At 40.9% G+C, this 22,142-nt stretch overlaps 1 protein-coding gene across 5 annotated transcripts in view; it reads right to left on the reverse strand.

The window, feature by feature from the left end:
* Acaca (acetyl-CoA carboxylase alpha) overlaps positions 1-22,142 on the reverse strand; it is a 284,858-nt gene that overhangs the window by 18,684 nt on the left and 244,032 nt on the right. For all 5 annotated transcript variants that reach the window (XM_029562520.1, XM_008831314.2, XM_017797626.2 and 2 more), the window contains 4 exons: positions 21,063-21,159; positions 19,509-19,644; positions 11,084-11,261; positions 8,065-8,177 (listed from right to left, as the gene is read on the reverse strand). In XM_029562520.1, the coding sequence (XP_029418380.1) occupies positions 8,065-8,177; positions 11,084-11,261; positions 19,509-19,644; positions 21,063-21,159 (524 nt within the window). The remainder of the gene's footprint in view (positions 1-8,064; positions 8,178-11,083; positions 11,262-19,508; positions 19,645-21,062; positions 21,160-22,142) is intronic.

Genomic DNA, 22,142 nt, shown 5'->3' on the forward strand with positions numbered 1-22,142 from the left:
GAGAGAGTCTATGTGCTACAGAGAGGAAAGTCATTCTTAACTAGAACTCTACTTCAGACAAAAGCTGAAATGAAAAGGTGGGTTACTCCCATTCCTTCCCCAAATAAAAACTATCCCCATGAAATCCTAAAAACAAAATCTTATAATTAAATAATTTTAATGTAAAGAGGCATCACTAACCCTATCAAATACAAAGAACTAATATTACTGAGATATCACTATGCTGGTGCTGCTTAAGCACTTTCCATTTTACCTAATACATCAGCTCTGAAAGACTACAACCTTATAGACAAGGAAACTAAGGGACAAAAAGTTAAGCAGCTTGCCAAAGGCTATGAAGCCAAGAGACTAAAGCTGGGGGTGCAGTGTAGGTAGCTTGGCTTCAAAGTCCTGGTTCTTGAAAGCTACTTAAACTGACCCACTACTTAAAATGTATCCCAAACACAGTAGCCTGTCAGATGTGCCCTGACGCCAGGACACACGTAGAGACACAGGTCTCCTCTATGAGGTGGGAGAGAGAAACACATGGAAGAGCAGCTGGCCTTTGCAGCATGTGCCTAACACTGAAGTGGGGCAGGAGAGGGCCAGGCCTACCCCAGGTAGCAGACATAGCCCACGGAGAAAGATCTGGGGGGCTGAGACCTTTAAAGCCTAGAATAAAAATTCTCAGCCACCCTGCAGAAAGTGTTTTCATTTTTTTGAGCTCAGTTTCTTATTTATAATCCTAATTTGGTAAATGGGTAAAAAGTTTTATGAAAATACTGAAGGGTTTTTCAAAAGACATTCTGAATTTTAAGAAGCCCATGTAAATTTAAACCCAATTTTAACTTTTTTTTGGTCTTTTGAGACAGGGTCTCCCTGTAGCCCCAGCTGTCCTGGAACTCACTATGTAGACCAAGCTGGCCTTGAGCTCACAGAGATCCGCCTACCTCTGCCTCCCAAGTGCTGGGATCAAAGATGTGCGCCACCACACCCGGCCCAATTTTAACTTTTATGGGCTCTTTCTTTTCTTAAAGAAGCAATTTGCTTTGGTTGGTTAAATACTTAGGATGCTAGACCATCTTCCCTTCAAAGCTCCCTGAATATCATAGATATTAACACACACACCCTCTTAACCTCAGCATAAAAAAGACCAAAATACAAACATAAATAGCTATTTAGTAGAACTAAGTAACCACATTTTCTATGTTGAAAATTTTTTCTTCATGGAGGCAGTGAGAAAAAGTTAAAAAAAAACATGCAAAAGTATTTCTATATTTCTGTATGCATAACAGGTATGCCTTTAAAAAAATACAAAAGCATTCTTGAAAAACTGTGTAAATCAGATTCTGTTTTAAATGCCCTTAGGGAGCTGTTTAAAAGGAACCCTGCAGTGAATCCTTTGGTAAAGCAAATAATCCTTTTGTAATGGGAATAATTTCTCCCAATGTATCTGGTTTTTTAACATCCCATTTTCATATATCTACTTTTCTTCAAAGGAGACTATACCTACCTAAATACAACTGCATTTGCATATTGATTTTAACCGCAATCTTCTCAAGGGGTTTAACCCAGGAGTTCCTTGCAATAGTGTTAGTATTCTACTGTTAATTTTTTTTTTTTTTTTTTTTTTTTTTTAAAGACAGGGTCTCCCTGTAGCTCCAGCTGGCCTGGAGCTCGCTATGTAAACCAGGCTGGCCTTGAACTCACAGAGATTCATCTGCTTCTGCCTCCTGAGTTCTGGGATTATAGGTGTGCGTCACCACACCCAGCTTACTGATTTTTTTTTTTTTTTCTGTCTTTTTTGAGACAGGGTCTCCCTGTAGCCCCAGCTGTCCTGGAACTCACTATGTAGACCAGGCCAGCCTTGAATTCACTGAGATCCGCCTGCCTCTGCTTCTGCCTCCTGAGTGCTGGGATTAAAGGCATGCGCCACCACACCCGGCTACTGTTCATATTTAAAAAAAAAAAAAATCATTAAAGGCTTACAGATTTCCAAATAAAAAATTTAAAATGCATTATTCTCCCGCTGGTCTTTTCCCTGTGCCCTCATACAAATGTGTCCACGTGAAAAGTGAGGACACGGTACAGACTTTTCTGAATCCTAATGGCCCTATCCCTCTGTGGTCTTCATTATTTTCCTTCTCTGATCTGTTATCCCTAAGGCTGACAGGTGGGAAGGTAAGGATTTGACCCAACTGAGAACAAGTGGAGAAGAAGGTCTTGGCTATATTTTGAGGACAGCTTTCAGGAGAGAGAAGCCTGGGTGCACTCTAACAAAATCCCTGCTAAATCATCTAACCTAACAGAATTGTGAATAATGGCTTCCTGGGAGTGGGTGAGGCCAGCTACTTTTATAAACATAATCAGATCAAATGATCAAACTAAAATGACTCTTCCTCCTTCCCAGAAAATGTCACTGTCTCACTAAATTACATCAAGCCAAACAGGTTGTGAATTAATGTGAGGAGGTAGGTTGTCAGGTACTACCATCTTAGGGGAGGAAGCAAAATCTTTACTTACCTTCATGGTAGAAATTTTGGTTTCTTATCACCTTCCTTACGACAAAGGACAGTGAACGGAGTGCCAGTTAGGACACTCCATGCATTACAGGTGAGAAGCTACTTTCAAGGCACATGTATTGGAACATCTTTATTTCCTAGTCTAGACTTCTGAGGCAAAGATACCTCTTTCTGTCAGACAAGCAACAGTGGCTCTTTTCAGTTTACAGCTTGAATATGGTGGTGCATGCCTTTAATCCCAGCACTTGGGGGACAGAGGCAGGTGGATCTCTGTGAGTTCGAGGCCAGCCTGGTCTACATAGTGAGTTCCAGGACAGCTGGGGCTACAGGGAGACCCTGTCTCAAGGAGACAAAAAAAAAAAAAAGAAAAAAAAGATGGGAAACATATACTACTTAGATGGTAACTCCTGAGTTTCCAGCAGCCAAAATACTCCTTTCCTGTCATTTCAGCTACTAAAGAGGCAGCCTTGGAAGAAGGCATTCTTGGAAGATTTTTACATGCAAATCCTCATCTAATACCCCATATGTACCAGGTACCTTAGGCCATTAGCCATGTTGGATGCTGGATGGGCCTGGAAAGACCAGGTGAGGGCCAGTGGTGGTGCTCAGCTGGGGCTGCTGAAGCTTGTGCCAGCTATCAGGGCAGTTGCATATGGAAAGAGCTAAGGAGCTATATGGCAGGCTGCCAGCTGTCAGAAACAGGGCCATGATGGAGAACAAGGGTCCCTCTGTGACCTGTGACCCCTTTGCCCCAGGTACTCTTTGTACTGTGGGAGAGGGAGAGTGGAGGACTTAAAATTGCTTCACACTGGATCTGAACAATTCTTTCTCCATCTAAATTGGTTTGCCATCTCTCTCTGAATGTAAGAGGAAGGTAGAGATCCATGCAAAGACCTCAAGTCATAGCACTGGAGAGGCCAGACTAGCATAGCAGTCTTGCTCCACAGCTATTCTCTCTGCTCCAGTTCTAAGAGGTAGCACAAGAATGGCATTGAGACAAAAAAGGCCTGGGAGGTCTGAGACTGTCTTTCCAGAAGGAACTTAATTTCCTTTAGACAACCGAAATGGTGGGATACATTCCTCCCTGCAATGACTGTCTTAAGAGCATAGGGTCAAAACTGGCATAGTGTCAGTAGCAGAACATTCTGCTATCAGGACTTAGTTCACTTTTAAAGGCAACGCTCTCTTTATGTACTATTTACATATTTTCTAAATGTAGACCTGCAAACCTTCCTATCCAAACTAGCCACAGAAAATGACAAAAACTCATTGTAAAAATGTGTGAGATCCTGGATTCAATCTCTAACTTGTTCTATCTCAATCAATCAATCAATCAAATAATTTCTGGAAGAGATTAGCTGTTCAGAAAATTAGTATCCATATCCTTAGAGAATACATTGTAATTTTCCTCAATCAGTTGTATACTGGTTTGTCTAAATGATCTGTGGTTCTCAGTACAGAGAGGCTGACTGGGGAAGAGACCAGGAATATAATACCCACTGCTATAGGCTTTCTCCTAAATCAGATATTCTTTGTGCAGCTGGTTTTAGCTCATGAAGGGCAAGAATCTCTATTTAGTCTAGCAGCTTAGGGTTTTGGAATTCTATTCTGGGTTGTAGTACATTTGTGTATCTTAGAAGGCTAGTTTAACCTTGATTTTTGCTTCAATTTCCCAATCTGGAAAAATCAGGTAATTTCTGACCTACTTCTTAAAAGGGCATTTTGAGCTGGGCGTGGTTGTACATGCCTGTTTCAAAAAGACCAAAAAAAAAAAAAAATGCATTTTGGCAGGCTTTGGTTATGGGCATTATGAAAGGAGATGAGTTACTGTAAATTCCCTCCAAGGCTCAGACTATGCTGTGGTACATCCAGGTTGATGTGCTGTGTCGTAATTATGATGGACAATCTCTGAAAGACTACAAATGTCTAAGCTAGGTCTATTTCTGTTTCATTTGCATTTCTTTTCTTCTCTTAAAAAAAAAAGAGCTGGAGAGATGGCTCAGTGGTTAAGAGACTGGCTGTTCCTGCAGAGGACTGGGGTTCAGTTCCCAGCACCCACAACATCTAATAACTGTCCATAACTTCAGTTCCAGGGGATCTCTTCTGGCCTCCTTGGGCATTGCATGCATGGTGCACTTACATACATGCAGGCAATACATGCATACACATAAAAAAATAAAATATATTTTTTAAAAAATAGAGTGTATATGTGTTTGGGCATGTGGAGGTCAGAGGACAACTTGTGGAAATTGGTTCTCTTTTCACCACATGGGTTCCAGTGACTGAAGTCAAGTTGGTTATAAGCACCTTTACCTAATGAGCCTTCTTGCTGGCTCTCTTCTGTACTTTTAATGTGGGCCAGAGCCACAGAGAATCTTTGATATGGAACGTGTCCATCTACTTTTCCTTTTATATATTTTGTAATTGATTGTGACATCTTCTTTCATAAAGGATTTGCTGTTTTCTCTGTAGAATTTTTTAAAAATCATTTTATTTATTATTATTATTTGATGTGTATGAGTATATTGCCTGCATGTATGTAAGTGCACCCATGTTGTGCAATGCCCATGGAAGTCAGAAGAGGATGCTGGATCCCTTGGAACTGGAGTTACAGAGTTGTTAGCTGTCATGTGGGTGCTGGGTATCAAACCCAGGTCCTCTGTAAGAGCAGCAGGTGCTTTTAACCACTGAGCCATCCTTCCAGCCCCATGTAGAATTTTTTATAATTGATTTTTTAAAGAATTTTAGATATAAGTACTGTATTTATATCATTTCTACACCTTTCTCTCCTGCCTCCAACTCCTTCCATGTCTCTTCATGCTCACTCTCAATTTCATGACCTCTTATTATTGTTACATATATAAATATGTACACAGGTGTATAATCTATTTAGTCCACTTAAAGTTACACATATGTACATGTGTTTAGGGCTGACCCCTTGGGACTGGATAACCTGTAATGGGGCTCGGCCCTGGAGAAGCTGAATCTCTCTCAGCAGCCACCGATTACCTGTAGCTCTTCATCTAGGGGTGGGTCCTTGTGAAATTTACCCATCCACATTGGCATGTCAACTGCTAGCGCAGACCTTGTTTAGGCAACTGTATTGTTTGAGATTTCATGGGTGTGGCTTCCCTGTCATTTCTAGAAGACATTGTCTACCAGCAGGTGTCCTGGTCCTCTAACTCTTACAATCTTCCCACTTCTTCTTCTGTGATGTTCCCTGAGCTTTAGGTGTCCATCTGCTTTTTCTAATGATGGAAAAGAAATGATGCCAACTTTATGTGTGTGAGAACAGCTTTGCAGTTAGAAGCAAAAATACATTCATGTGATCTTCATACAAGCAAGAGGGAGTGTTATTCTCACTTTATAGATGAAGAATCTGATTTTCAGAGAAGTTAAACAATTTACCTGCAAGCAAGTTATTTCTAGTTCAAACCCATTCATATTCCCAAGATGCCTTGAGCCAGAACTTGCTTCATATTTAGCAGGTAACAGATTCTTTTCTCAATGCCATTTTGGTCAAGGTTAAATAAATATGATTTTCTTCAGCACGGATAGGAAATTGATAATGAGATGATTTGTAACAAATGATTAAATGGCCATCACTTGGGCATTGCCTCCCTCTCCCCTACATTTGCTCCTAAAGTTAGAGGTGCTGGGTGGAGGTGGGAACAGTACCATTTTCTGTGAAGAGAAGGAAGCTCTGGCCCCGCACCCCTCACTACCAAGTCCTTCTGCAAAGAGTGTGTCCTTCTTCCTACCATCCTGTTACTCTGAAGGGATGATAACAGCCATTGGGGGGTTAAAAAGAGGCAGTGAACCCCCAGTTAATGAGTAGGAATTCAGCAGGCAGTGTAAGATAAATGGGGCTCTCTGCTTCTGCTAGAGTCAGCATGAACCGCGGCCCTGCGGCTTGTTTGTGGCAAATGGAGTGCGCGAAATATCAAAGGGCAGTGATCCAGAAGAAGACTGACTTTGACAAATTTTAAATTGGCCAGAAAGAAAACCAGAGAGAGAGAGAGAGAGAGAGAGAGAGAGAGAGAGAGAGAGAAGAAGAGAGAGAGAGAGAGAGAGAGAGAGAGAGAGAAGAGAAGAGAGGAGAGAGAGAGAGGAAATATTAAGAGGGTAAAAAAAAAGGAAAGGAAATTGGGCAATTCTTTGTGTCCTCCAATTATGGCATTGCTGCCTTCATGCAGAAGTGGTGGTGAGAACAGCAGAAATGATGGCTGACTGCTAGGAGCAATTATGAGCCATCTAAGTGAGATGCTTATCAGTAGCTGAAGCTTTTAGAGCTCTTGCTATGGTACAGTTGTAAGTAACTTGCTCTTGAGCTGCAGTTACTTTAATTAAAGTGTATGAGGTTGGTCAGAAGTAATTATCCTGTTTGGAAAAGAAAAGGGAAAAAAAAAACTTAACAATTCTGGGTGGCAATAGATTTTACAAACAACTTTTGCCAATTTCTTTTTGTCTGTGTGTATTTCCCATAAAAGGATCAGGCTGCATTGGGTTAGTCACTAGTGGCTGTTACCTAATGGCAAACAATGGGACACAAACAGGGTTTACTGCAGCACATGTCACCATTTTTGGCAAGTAATATGGCCCAGGGTTCCAACTTCCTTAGACATGTTCTCTCCATTCTAAGAGCATGCTGTAGTTTTTCTGATCCGACATGGTGAGGATATAGAACCCAAAAAATGGTAGTTTATTAAGCTTTGTAATATAAATGAGCTAGCATCTCTCCTTTCTACTTTCCATTCACTGAGTTGCACTGCCATTTAAAGATAACCTCTCTGTTCTTTTAGAAATACAAAAACACAACAACCAAGAAAAGAATCCTAAACAATTATCTTTACTGACATAGCAAGGGGCTCAATGGGAGACTTGGGCAGAAAACCAGTGTTTTAAGAGAATTCAAGTCATTTGTGCTATGGACTCATCACGGGGCTCCCACAGTTTAGTACTATGCTCAAATCACAAGTGCTGTCAGAAAGCTGCAAAGGCAAATGAGCAACAGAGTGATGGCTGGGCAACCCAGCACGAATGCTCCCAGGGCTACGCTGCTGCAGCCACTATCTGGAAGCACAGTGTACAATCTTCCATTTCTGTAGCCCAGACTAACCTCAAAACACTGCTTGAGTAGAGACTGGCTTTTCTATAACAAGACACTGACTCACATCCCTCAGATATGAGACAGGTTGTCCAAAGAGACAAGCAGAGATAGGAAATATTTAAGTCACACAGATTCTCCACTTGATTAGCCTTCCTATCAAAGCAACCTCTAGCTAATAATTCTGTACAAGAATATCCCAGTTAAGGTGGGTTATTTGTACTACAAGGAAACAGCAGAAGAAAAATCCTGTGACTTTTCTTTTTCAGTGCCCACTTTCCCTCCTATCACACATACTGTGTCAATCTACCAGGGTAAGCCATACAGAGGACAGTAAATAAAGATTATCATGAATTTGATCAAATGCTTCAGTGCCTCCTCCCCTGACCTATGAATGCACTCATTACATATCAGCTGAATGGCTCATTGATTTGCTAGGAGGACATGCAGACATACCCAATCGCTCAGCCAAGTGGATGTAGACTGGGTCCACCCGACGCATGGTTTTCACCAGATCCTTTTTGCGGAATTTGATTTCTACTGTCCCTTCTGGTTCCAGAACGGATCCCCTGGATCAAAGAAAGAAAACAGAACAAAACAAAAACAGAGGCGCTTTAAAGGAAAGAACACAACAAAATGAGGCCAGTTACAATTTGTGGACCAGGAAATAGCTTCATTATCGTTTTGCCCACTCATGGTTCACAGAAGTGGCCCTGGGGAGGCAACAAAGATACATCTAAGTGAGGGATGAAGAAGGCCTAGCATAAAGCAATTAAAATAATGCTCATTACCACACCAGTTGACTTCCATCCCAAAGGGAGAATACAGATTCCACCACTTACAGCTGATAAAGGTGACAGGAAACACGTTTTCCAAAAACAGTCATAGGCACTATGGCAGAGGGACCACCTCTAGCACTTGGGCTGTACAAGTATGTATGGAAGGGCTGATGCCCATTGTCCTGCACCACAGCTGTTAGTGTCCTGGTGGAACTTGGGTCTGACACACTAGGCTAGGTCAAGAGACATTACATAATTTTTTTAATGTGGAAAAAATTTTAAGTGTTTAAGGCAAGGTTTCTGGTTGTTAGAACATTAATATTTGCTATAAGAAACCCTGCAACCTAGCTGGGCGTGGTGGCACACACCTTTAATCCCAGCACTTGGGAGGCAGAGGCTGATGGATTTCTGTGAATTCAAGGCCAGCCTGGTCTACATAGTGAGTTCCAGGCCAGCTGGGGCTACAGGGAGACCCTGTCTCAAAAAGACAAAACAAAACAAAAACTCCTTAATGCAGAAATTCAACCTAGGGATTTGACAGTGAAACTACTGAACTCTAAGCAGCTTTTGAAGCAGAAGGCTAAAATTACAGGGAAAAGAAGTAGATGCTTCAATAAAATGATGGGAAGTAGTCAGGTGCATGGATAATGCTGCTCATATTCTCAGGAAAGGGCTGAGAACACATTACAAGAGCGTGCTGGGCTTGAGTTGTTTAAGTAGTTTCAGGTACCACCTTCTTACAAATCTGGGCTTTTCTTTGCAGATTTGAGGGCTATACACACTGTTCTTTAGTCTCTTAGAAAGCTAGAATGAAGCCCTGGGTCCAATGGAAGAAAGGAGCTTTGGTGTGGAGTCACAGAATGTGGGTTTTGTAGTGTACATCAGTGGCCAGTCAGCTCATTCAATAGGAGAAGCAGTCTCAGAACAGCAAAGACTGTTCCAAATTTCTCTATAGTCAGTGGATTAAAACCTTAGAACTGGGCTGGAGAGATGGTTCAGTGGTTTAGAGTACTGATTATTCTTCTAGAGGATTCTAGTTTGGCTCCCAGCACCCACGTGGGGTGGCTGACAACCACCTGTAACTCCAGTTTCAGGTTATCTGAGAACTTCTGGCCACCATGGATACCCACACACATAAATAAAAAAGAAAATCTTAAAAACAGGACCCCTAAGCTGGGCATGGTGGCACACGCTTTTAGTCCCAGCACTCGGTAGGCAGAGGCAGTTGGATCTCTGTGAGTTCGAGGCCAGCCTGGTCTACATAGTGAGTTCCAGGCCAGCTGGGGCTACAGGGAGACCCTGTCTCAAAAAGACAAAACAAAACAAAAACTCCTTAATGCAGAAATTCAACCTAGGGATTTGACAGTGAAACTACTGAACTCTAAGCAGCTTTTGAAGCAGAAGGCTAAAATTACAGGGAAAAGAAGTAGATGCTTCAATAAAATGATGGGAAGTAGTCAGGTGCATGGATAATGCTGCTCATATTCTCAGGAAAGGGCTGAGAACACATTACAAGAGCGTGCTGGGCTTGAGTTGTTTAAGTAGTTTCAGGTACCACCTTCTTACAAATCTGGGCTTTTCTTTGCAGATTTGAGGGCTATACACACTGTTCTTTAGTCTCTTAGAAAGCTAGAATGAAGCCCTGGGTCCAATGGAAGAAAGGAGCTTTGGTGTGGAGTCACAGAATGTGGGTTTTGTAGTGTACATCAGTGGCCAGTCAGCTCATTCAATAGGAGAAGCAGTCTCAGAACAGCAAAGACTGTTCCAAATTTCTCTATAGTCAGTGGATTAAAACCTTAGAACTGGGCTGGAGAGATGGTTCAGTGGTTTAGAGTACTGATTATTCTTCTAGAGGATTCTAGTTTGGCTCCCAGCACCCACGTGGGGTGGCTGACAACCACCTGTAACTCCAGTTTCAGGTTATCTGAGAACTTCTGGCCACCATGGATACCCACACACATAAATAAAAAAGAAAATCTTAAAAACAGGACCCCTAAGCTGGGCATGGTGGCACACGCTTTTAGTCCCAGCACTCGGTAGGCAGAGGCAGTTGGATCTCTGTGAGTTCGAGGCCAGCCTGGTCTACATAGTGAGTTCCAGGACAGCTGGGGCTACAGGGAGACCCTACCTCAAAAAGACAAAACAAACAAACAAAACCAAAAACAACCCTAACCCCTAGAACTCTGGATAACTACCAATTTAATCTCTACCATATACCTGAGAGATTTTTTTTTTTTGTCTTTTTTTTTTTTTTGAGACAGGGTCTCCCTGTAACCTCAGCTGTCCTGAAACTCACTTTGTAGACCAGGCTGTCCTCAAACTCACAGAGATCCACCTGCCTCTGCCTCCTGAGTGCTGGGATTACAGGCGTGTGCCACCACGCCTGGCTAGAGAGAGACTATTAAGAGGCATATCAAAATAACACATGTAAAGAGAGAATCTTTCTGAGTTAGGACTTCATGGTAAACTAAATCTGGGATGGGGGCCTGTACTGAGAAAGTCTGATTCCAAGCCTGGTTTCCTTCTCATGCCAGCAGACACTATTTGGAAAGCTGATTTTTTTCATCTCTGAGTCCTTTCAGAATAGGCAGTGAAATGAAGCTGTCTTGGTTATAATGCTCTCTGAGAGGAAACCAAGAGCTAGAAGATCCCCAAGAGGTAGTGAATGAGAATAAAGAAGGGACAAGGGACACTACCTGCTTTCCCGGTCAGCATACATCTCCATGTGCCGGGGGTTGATGGTGGGGTCAATCACAACCCAAGAGCCACCCCGCAGCTCAGCCTGGGGAGGAATATAAACCATCACAGGCTGTGAGCACTCCCGCAAGCCATCTACAATATAGGCACCAAACTTCAGCACTTGGTCATACATATCTGTGGAGAATGAGACAAATTAGAAAAAATCAAACTTCTCCTCCTGAGAGCAGTGCTGTACATATTGCTCATGTATGGGACACATATAGAAAATAGTATTTGATAGCACACTGTGTCTCCATGAGGAGGTTACTTATGGGAGAGGTGACAGATCTTAGGGTGCCAGCCACCACAGGTTCTGTGGGGTCACCCCAAAGGGTAAAGAGATTGGTACCTCCTACATCCCATTAAAGACTCCAGAGGATCTTCAAAAGCACAGGAGAGAAACAGTCTTTCATAAGACATAGTATGCAGGCCCTTGATTTAACCATTTTAGGGACTCCAATGCCCCCTTCTGGCCTCTGCAGGCATTATACTTGCATGGTACACTTACATACGTGCAGAAAAACCACTCATACACATAAAATAAAAGAAAATCAAATATCAATTTTATATTCTCCCTGAATATAAAATGAGTATTAAAATATTTGTGTTCAGATTTCACCATGTTAATTCATACTTGTTCTATAAATGCTGGATATTTTTCATGTCAGTAAGTGATCTATCTTACTACATTAAGTTTTCTGAAAGAAGGAACTATTATAGCTTTTTAAATTTCTCTCATGATTCTTCATGTACAACAAATTCTTAAAATATGCAGATAATGGCAATGAATCATACAAAAACTTCATCTTTAAAAACTGGAGCCAGGGGCTGGAGAGATGGCTCAGTGGTTAAGAGCACTTCTTGCCCTTCCTGAGGACTCAAGTTCAATTCCCAACAACCATGTTAGGCAGTTCACAACTACCTGTAGCTCTATCTACCTCTGGCTTCTGTGGGCTCCTGTATGTGCATGCACATACTCATACACACACCACACATACACACCTATACATAATTAAAAAATAAAATCTAAAGAACCCCCCCCCAAATACCCTGAAGCTAGGTAAGGTGGGGCATGCCTATAATTCTTGTACTTGTGAGGTTAAAGCAGGAGAACCATGAGTTGGAAGGTCAGCCTGTACTATAGGGTCAGTTCCAGGTCACCTAGGACTGCACAGTGAGACTTGTTTCAAAAAAAAAGCAGAGGTGGTAGAGGTGGAAAGATGGTTCAGCAGTTAAGAGCACTGGCTGTTCCTGCAGAGGACCTGGGCTTGGTTCTCAGCACCAACAAGGCAGCTAACAACCATCCACAATTCAGGTTTCAGGGGATCCAACACCATTCTTCTGACCTCCAAGGGCATTGTACGACACAGGTGCACTTACATACGTGCAAGAATATACTCATACAGATAAAAATAAATTGTAAAAAAAAAAAGATTAAAAAGTGGAATTTTCATCTTTGTATACCCATTGGCCTGCTCAGTACTTGAGAAAAAGTAGGTAGTGAATGAGTGAACGAGAATATATACTTTTAAAAGAATACAAGAAAGATTACTGAAGTTGTATTTTTAGAGGATATCAATAAGAAGAACACACATATATACACACTTACATTACATATACACACATTCACATATGAAATTTGACTTAGCCAAATGAAGAGATGAGCCACATCTCATTCTGTTATGGTAAATGTTACAATCTTCCCAAAGGCCAGGATTAGCTTGAAGGAAAAGATCTTTGGTCCTTAAATAAACAAGTCCTTAGATAACTGGATCAGCTATTTATTTTCCAACTTTTAATGGGTTTCTTCCCCTTTCCCAGCTGCTTAGAATCTAAACGTCGTTAAAGTTTTAGGTTTATGGTTCCCAAAGTTTAATGAGTACTTTGGTGGAACCACAATGGATCCTTTCTAAACAACAAATAACAGGTTCAACTGAGTTCAAACTTTCTTATCAAAGAAAAGATCTCAGTTTGGAATAAATCAATTCTGGAAATCTAAGGCAAAGAAGCATTTTTCAAGAAGTTAAGAGCAAACCAAATAGAAATTGCTTTCATTGTAGTTCCTGGCAAATTAAACTGCCACCTTCTCCAGAGTAAAAATGGCTCTATATTCAGACCATCAGTGAACACGGTTCATTGCAAGGCACATGCCTTTGTCCATTGTTCCAACCTGGATTATCTATGAAGACTTCAGAAATTCCAAGTTGCCCCAGGAAACATTTCCTATTCTATGTGCAGTGTGCATGGTCACACTCTGTATATATGATCAGAACAAAGACATTTATTCCTTTGGGTAGAAAGCAAAGACCAAAAAAATTTACTGCTAATTACCCTGCTGTATGAAGAGCAGGAAATAAAGGACTTTAAGTGTTTTACACTAATTCTGTGGTTATGAAAATAATTGCTCAGTTCAAATTATTTTAACTAAATTAATTCTTTAGTGGATATTTCAACCAGTGCTACATAATAAAATAATTGTATAATTAGCAGCACAGTTTTCAGTGCTGCCAAGAGTAGAGTTTGAGAACAAGTAGTAGAAAGGAGTGGCCCTCAGTGATGCCATGCATAGAGAAGAAAGGGAAGGCGTAAAGGTGAAAATGGAACAACAGACGTTAGTATGCTGCTTGAAAAGGAAAGATTAAGTTATAGACAAAGACATAGTTTCCACGGTCTTTCTTCATTTTTTGTTAAATATATATTTATAACAAAATCTATCTCTGTCTAGGCATGGTGATGTATGCCATTAATCCCAGCACTGGAGAGGCAGAGGCAGGTGAGATATGTGGAGGCCAGTCTAGGACAGTCTACTTAGCAAATTCCAGGCCAGCTGGGGCTACATGGTGAGACCCTACCTCAGAAAACAAAAAAAAAAAACAAAAAAACTACCTCTGTACTACCTATGGTTAACAGATCTAATTCTCCAAAGGGCAAGGCTTTACTTATATTTTCATTCATTTAATTAAAAAAAATACCACTTGATTTCTTGTTCTATGAAAATATTTTTGAATGAAGTTGAGTATGCACACATTTTCCATTTTTGTGGAAAGGACTTGGGCTCTTCTTTTATATTATCCTGGTAGTTTACTGTATATCAGTGATCATGACTGTACACACACACACTCATGCATGCACATGTACAAATGCCCATCATCAATCCATCATCGTCTCCATATATTCAAGTTACAGGTAAGTAATGGGAGCTTAGTTAAATAAGAGTATATGGCAGAGATGACACTCAAATGCAGTACTTTGTTGTTTTTTTTTTTTTCAGCTAGGTTCTTACTATATAATCCAAGTTGGCCTCAAACTTATGATCTTCCTGCCTCAGTGTCCTGATTGCTGGGATTAAAGCATGCATTACCATGCTCAGCTTCACACTTAGACATTTTTGCTCTAAAGTCCACATCCTACTACCTTGTTTTACTCATTCTTTTTGCTAGAAAACAGAGCGTGAGGTTGAGAGGAATTTTGTTCAGAGATGTCAGAAACTGTACTGATCACACTAGCAGTTATATGAAGGGCATGGTTCTGGCTGTCAAACAAATATCGTTAAGGCCTAAAACTGCAAGGCTGCATTAAAACTGCTGTGCTTGGGACTGAAATAACAACCCCATCTACCCTGGAACACCAACAGACCAACAATGCAACCATCAAAGCATCCCTAAAACAGGCTATTAAAATACAAACACAAAGCAAACTCTACAATCAATATGCTAATTAATACTAAATTGCAAGCTCCCCTAAACCAAGTATTTTGAAATAATAATCTGACATACAATTGTCTGAAAGCCCTTCATATTTAAGAAACAGAGTAAAACCATAGCTAAGAGTAGCAGGGGATCTTGGAAGGTTTGTGCTAGAATCAATATAGGGAAATTTTAAAGAGTATTTATTATTTTTATTTCATGGGTATGAGTGTATTGCCTACATGTGTGTAAGTGTACCTGTGCCATGCAAGGTCAGAAGAGGGCATTGGATTCCCCTGGAACTGGAGTTACTGACAGTTGTTAGCCACCAGTAGGTGTTGGGAACCGAACCTGGGTCCCCTGCAAGACCAGCCAGTGCTCTTAACTGCTGAGCTACCTCTCCAGCCCAAATAGAGGGAAATTTAAAGACATACATATGCTTATCAGTTACCCACCCCTAAGAACTGCAACTGGATTAGAGATGGAAAATAGTTGACAGGTTCTTCACTGAAGAGGCAGGAGTTTTCTAGTATTCTGGTTAAAATACATCTGCATGAAAATGGTGATTACACATAGCCTTTGAATCATGCTCTTAGTACCAACCCTGCCAAGGGCCTTCATTGTTATAATAAGCCATGGCTTATTCATGTCATGAATAAGCCATGGCAGCCACGTGTACCAAACAAGGGAACAGGATGTGGACGTGTTTCCACAGTGCTCCACACTCTCAAAACTAGAATAGATCTTATTGGCTTAAGCAAGATTATGTTAGGAGCCAAGTTAAACATTAGGCCAACACAAGCTACATATATGTAATGGCTCTCATGAGTTCATTATGGCCAGTGGACACTGTATTTCACTATCCAAGTAATCAGAGACTTTAAAATAGACTTTTCATTCCAGTTAAAAGTTTTCAATAAATGTGGTTTTTTTATTGTTATTTATAACCTGTCCTAGGAAAAAATAATAAGTATAACATGAAAAACCAGCTGAGAGTGACCCTGTAGCACCAGCAGTGAGGCGGCTTAATATACTGGGATTTGCATCCTATCAAACTATTCACGCTGAGGCTGGGACCCTGGTGCTAATTTCTAGTAAATTTCACGCTTGATGTCTCCCTGTTGTGGGTCATTGCCGGTTCGTCTAAATAAACTGCTTCCAAATGGCTCTTCCATCTAAATATTCAGCCAGTTTTTATAATTTAATTTTGCATTATGCTGAATAGCCTTCCGGCCAGATAGAACTCGTTGGGAAAAAAGCACCAATACCATCTTGACAAGCTTTCATTTATTTATTTATATTTTTTACTGCTCGAATTAGACCTCCTAGGCCGACTAGTAAAGAGTTTTTTTTTCCCTCCACTAATGTCAATTTTCAGCATAGCAAGAGCTGTCTCTAATCTTTTCCTACTCATTACACACAATTTTGGAGTCATTTTACCCACAGTGCAGTCGGCTCCTGGCTGTGTGTTTGTGTGCACTGAGGGATGGCATAATTGTTTATTTTCCCTCCCTGCATAATCCCCTAGCCAGTATTGAAACCAAAACTGCAAACATCTCCCTAAGGGATGTGAAGAATGACAAGAGGCTCTCAGTTTAGGTCCCTTTACATGAGATAATATGCAGGAAACCCCTGACCCTATGTAAATATGGACACTGTTCTTCCCCTCCTACTCTCACATAGCTCTCCATCTTCACTATTGCCTATGTGTCTGTGATGTGCAAATGGATGATGCATCAATACCAAAATTCAGAAGACAGAACTTTGCTCTGGACTATATTAGGCCAGTAACTAAATTCTGTATAGGGACAGGAAAGAAGAAACAGTAGTTATTATTTAATGAGTACAGAATTTAAGTTGGGAATGATAAAGTATGGGCTATAGATAATATTGTTACACAACACTGTGAATATATTCAATGCCAGTGAATTGACTACTTAGACATTGTTCAAATAAGTATTATGCATATCTTACCACAATTTAAAAAAAACTTATTTTTGCAACAAGTTCTCACTACATAGATCAGGCTAGTTTTGAATTTGTTATGACATTCAGCTCCAAAAAAAAAAAGAAGTTTTTTTTCTGAACTATAGTTATTTCTTTCTAGAATAACCAAGGACATTTCCAAAGGTGGAGGAAATAGGTAAATGATAACTTTCTCAGAACACCCAGGGATGTTCCAAGTTGATCAGTTCTGATCTTACTCTCCAATCAGCCAACTGTGCTCTAGAGAGGCAGATGGGGGCTGGCAAGATGGCTCAGCAGCTGAAGGTACTTGGGGTACAAACCTATTGACCTCAGTTCAATCCCTAGTAGAAGGAGAGCACCGACTCCACAACTACCCTATGGTACACACACACACACACACACACACACACACACACACATACATGTTAAAATAAAAATTTTTTAAAGAAAGACAGATGAATCTATATCCCTCCCTCAATTCTATCATTACAAATATTTATTTTTATTTTATGTATATGAATGTATTGCCTACATGTGTTTACACCTGTGCACCCATGTCATGCAATGCCTGTAGAGGTCAGAAGAGGACATTGGATCCTCTGGAACTGGAGTTAGGGATGGTTATTACTTGCCTTGTGGGTGTTGGGAACCAAACCTGGGTCCTTTGCAAGAACATCCAGTGCGCTTAACTGCTGAGCCCTCTCTCCAGCCCTGCTGTCATTTTTTAAAGTCAAATTATTTAAAGATATTTTCTTACCCAAAGCCTCAATTCACATAAAATGTAGGCAATAATTTAACTTACTCCTTATAGGTGTTTATATAAGACAGTTAAGTGGGAAGTGGTTGATACAGTTTCTGGTGAAAAGCTTTATTAACACCCATACCTACCGTTTCACCCCTTATCCCCCCACTCCCCCCCCCATGTGCCCCTTTGAGACTCAGTCTTGCTATGCAGCTTAGGCTGGCCTCACGCTCACATCAATCCTCCTGCTTCAGCCTCCCAAGTGCTGGAATTATTGATATGTAACACCAGCCCTAGCTTCAGTAAATCTTAATTTTGTTCTTAACGTTAACAGAGCTTAGTAGTCAATATGGGACTGAGCCAAAACAGGCAGAATTGAGGCTTTTAGAAGTGGAACCTCTCTGACCTTTGAACCCTGAACTCTAGGTAAGACAGGAAAGCCAGGCTGATTCCCTCTCAAGTGTGTCAGGAAGAGCACATTCATGCCCTGCAGAGAAGTCACTAAGGAGCAACAGCAGTGAATTCACTTAGATCCCAGCCTAACACATACAGCAAGGGAACTGGAGATCAAGTGGGAGCTAATGCTAACTGAATCTCATGTATATAAATGAAAGGAGTGCTAACTTTCCTCTCAACCCCAGCTTCAATGTGGTATCATCTTTTGAACCCCTGCATCTTCTTTTGGTATTCTGCTTGTATGTTATGGCTTTATCATTCCACCTGAGACATTTTACTTGACTCCTTGAGGCAATGTCTGTTTCTGACTTATCTTTGTTTCCTCTGAGGTGATTAATGAAGCTCTTTGCACATAGGAACTCAGTGAAAATGTGCAGTATTGACTTGATTAACCTACACTCTCATTTTTTTTTTTTTTACAGTATTTCCACAGATAATTCACTTTCATAGTTCACAAAAGTATGTAAGGGGCTGACGAGATGGCTCAGTGACTAAAGGTGCTTATCTAGTTAAACAGAGCTCTTCCTAACCAGGCAAGGAAAAATCACTGGCAAAACTTGTGAATACCTCTCACACATGGCTAATAATCTATAAAAGAGTAGCATCCCCCAGGCCCAAATGCTCCTGCTCTAAGCTTAATACAGGTTCCCTATGGAAGTTCATTATTTCACATCTTCTATGTCCTTAGCAATCTCAAATCACTCCAGCATATCACCTCCCTCCTTTTGTTCCCTTAACCTCTCTACTATCTCAGAATCCTTAGGTGAATGAGGATTGTACCCATCAACATACACCACAGCCGCCAGGTCAGACTTTCATCTGTACAACTGTGTGTTGGTTGTTACATGAGGGGGCAGTGTTGCTTTTGGTTCTCTTTGGACTGTCCACAGTGGCTCTATTTATGGAGGATTCTTAGTTAATAGTGACACGGACTGCTAATCACTAAGAAATTCCCATTAACATGGAGTAGAGTCTTTATAATGGTCTAACCTGGTAGAGCCACAGGTCCAGGACTGTTGGCAGATAATAAAATGCATCACAAATTGCCACATGGACAGCCTCTGGTATAGAATCTGTTCATTTTCTTCCAGTTATTGCTAATTTCAGAATATATCTTAGTTACCAGAGAATGTTAGAGAGTAATGTGAATGAAGATCAGACTCCAAAAAGATGGGCAGAGAAGTACAGTAATATTTCCAAGAACTGTCAGGATTGTCTGACATTTGCCTATGAGAGCCAAATCTACAATAGTAACCCACCTAGACAACACTAGAATATTCTGTAATTTTTGTTTCATTATAAAATATATATGTTTACATTAGAACTGTCAACCTAGAATATATTTCAGAGGTAACAAAATCCCCCAAAACCCTAGGATAATGAACTGTCAGGATACCTACAGGGTCTTCATTACTTATACTCTACCATCCCACCCACCTTCTATCTCTCCCTCCCAGCTCCTACTCAGTGGTCACAGATGCCCCTCCAGCCAACACCAGACTAGTTGCTATCTCCCCAGTCTGTTATCACCTTTCATCCCACCAGAGAAGCCTCTCCAGTTAGCAAAGACCATTAGAGGTAGCCCTTCACGGTTGAAGTCCTTGATAGCTTGATAGGTCTTAAATGCAGAGTCTGGGAACCAAACCTGACCAGCCTGCTGGATTATCTGTTGAGGAAAGTCAAAGAAGAAATTAGCAACGTAGTCTGAAGGAGAATCTCTCCAAACTGAACAAACTGTTATTTATCAAAAACAGTAAACTCAAACCAAGTAAACAGTTATTCAAGAGGATCATCTTGAAGTGAAGGGAAAAAAAAAAAAAAAAAAAAAAAAAAAAAAAAAAAAGAAAGGATCCTGGATCTTTGGCCTTAAGTACTCTTCTTTTGGGTCCTGATTATACTAGTACTCCTTAGACAAAAGGAGAAGTCTAATTGCTTCTAAGGCAGTCTTAGAAACGCTTGTTGAGGCTTTTCAAAGGCAACTCAATTAAAACACTCTCTTTTTCTTTACGTGTATGTTTTGGGGAGTAGGAAAGGTGTGCATTCATACAAATGTCAGAAGTCAATCTTGGGTGTCACTGTTAGGTGCTACCCACCTTGCTTTTTTTGGAGACAGGGCCCTTTACTGACCTGGAGTTCACACAAATAGGCTAGGCAGGCTGGCCAACAACCCCAGGGATCTGTTGGTCTCTGTATCCCCAGTAATGGGATTATAAGCATGTACCAGCATATCCAGCTTTCTCTTTTTTAAAATGTGGGTTCTCGGGAACTCAAACTCAGGTCCTCATGCTTGTATGGCAAACATTTTACCAATTAAGGTTTCCCCTAAGCCTATACTACTCTTAGAAGCAAGTCAATAGTGCAGTCTCCAAGTCCTTTCACCTCTCTGCTGTGCTGGTATTGTGGATAATCACCAGATACTTGACGTGACACTACTGAGTGAACTCCTTACAGCTGCTCTCCCCAAAGCCTCACTTTCAAGATGGTGACAAAATATACAAACATAATCCATTTTTAAAAAGAGACGGTCTACAGTGTTCACATCTAGCCCTAAGCAAGACTGCATTGTCACTTCTAGTTGTAGCTCTTCCATGTCTGCTCACAGAATCTGGGGCAGAGATGCCTTTGTAAGCTCACTTCCCCAACAAAACGAGACTGCTTTCTAGCATCACCAAGACCACTGTAATTTAATTTAATTTAAAAAAAAATTTTTTTTCTAGGAGCAGCCGGGTGTGGTGGCGCATGCCTGTAGTCTCAGCACTTGGGAGGCAGAGGCAGGAGGATCTCTGTGAGTTCAAGGCCAGCCTGGTCTACATAGTGAGTTCCAGGACAGCTGGGGCTACAGGGAGATCCTGCTTCAAAAAGACAAAAAAAAAATTTTTTTTCGAGGAACTCTGCTTGCAGTTTATCAAGAGTCATCTTGAAAGTGATCACACAACAGTCTGTAACCACTCAAGGCTGCTGCTACCGTTCCCCTAAAATCTGGTGTTTTGCAATATTCCCAATGGATCTGCAGACACTGCAGAAGAGGAACTCCAGACACAAAGACACTCCAAGCATATGCACAGTGTACTTTAGGTGACCTACCTTGGCTTCAGAATCCAGGTTTGCAGGATCAGCTGGGATACTGAGTTCTACAGTTCGGGTTTCTACGGCAACTACTCCCACAGGTATTCCTCCTAACCTGATAAAAAATTAGATGAATAGCACAATGCACATCAAGATTATAACTAGGCATTTGTTTTTCATTCCTATACAAAAACTGGGGGAAAAAACCAGAAGCAAACAACAGCAGGGAAGACTGACTTCCTGGGGTTAAATATGAGACTTTATGGGTTTGGTATTTACTTTGTAAATATGATGGAAAACCACTCTCACAATCATTCATATTCTAAAATGCTGCATCAGGATAAATTCAAGCAGAATTGTACTAAGGAAGCCTCTATATTTTTTTTAAACATACATTTATGTATGTATGTATGTATGTATGTATGTATGTATGTATGTATGTATGTATTTATTTATTTAATTTGGTCTTTTTGAGACAGGTCTCCCTGTAGCCCCAGCTGTCCTGGAATTCACTATAGACCAGGCTGGCCTTGAACTCACAGAGATCCATCTGCCTCTGCCTCCCGAGTGCTGGGACTAAAAGTGTGTGCCACCACGCAACTACTTCTGTGGTTGTCAAATGAAATTCTCAGTTTTCTGTCAATTGTCTCTTGATGAAGACGGTAGGAAATGGTCTAAAAGGCAGTAGATGCCTGAAGGACAGTTATTTTTCATGAGAGTTAGTTTTATAGAAATAGAGCTGTGGTTTTCTGTGGGATATCAATAATGTGGTTCTAAGATGAGATTAAAAAAATTTTTTTTAATTTATTATTTTATGTGTATGTGTATATTGCCTGTGTATAGGTAAGTGCACCCATGTCGCGCAATGCCCACAGAGGACAGAAGAGGCCGTCAGATGCCCTGGAACTGGAGTTAGGGACAGTTGTTAGCTGCCATGTGGGTGCTAGGATTTGAACCTGGGTCTTCTGCAAGAACGGCCAGTGTTCTTAACTGCTGAGCCATCTCTCCAGCCCCCTAAGATGAGGTTTGAAGAGTACAGTAGGCTTGTGGATGGGGAATGTATAGGCATGTCATGAGGATGAAGAAAAAAAATGTGCC

Source organism: Nannospalax galili, unplaced genomic scaffold (genome assembly GCF_000622305.1).
Source record: "Nannospalax galili isolate Female #2095 unplaced genomic scaffold, S.galili_v1.0 scaffold1430, whole genome shotgun sequence".
NCBI classification, from domain to species: domain Eukaryota; kingdom Metazoa; phylum Chordata; class Mammalia; order Rodentia; family Spalacidae; genus Nannospalax; species Nannospalax galili.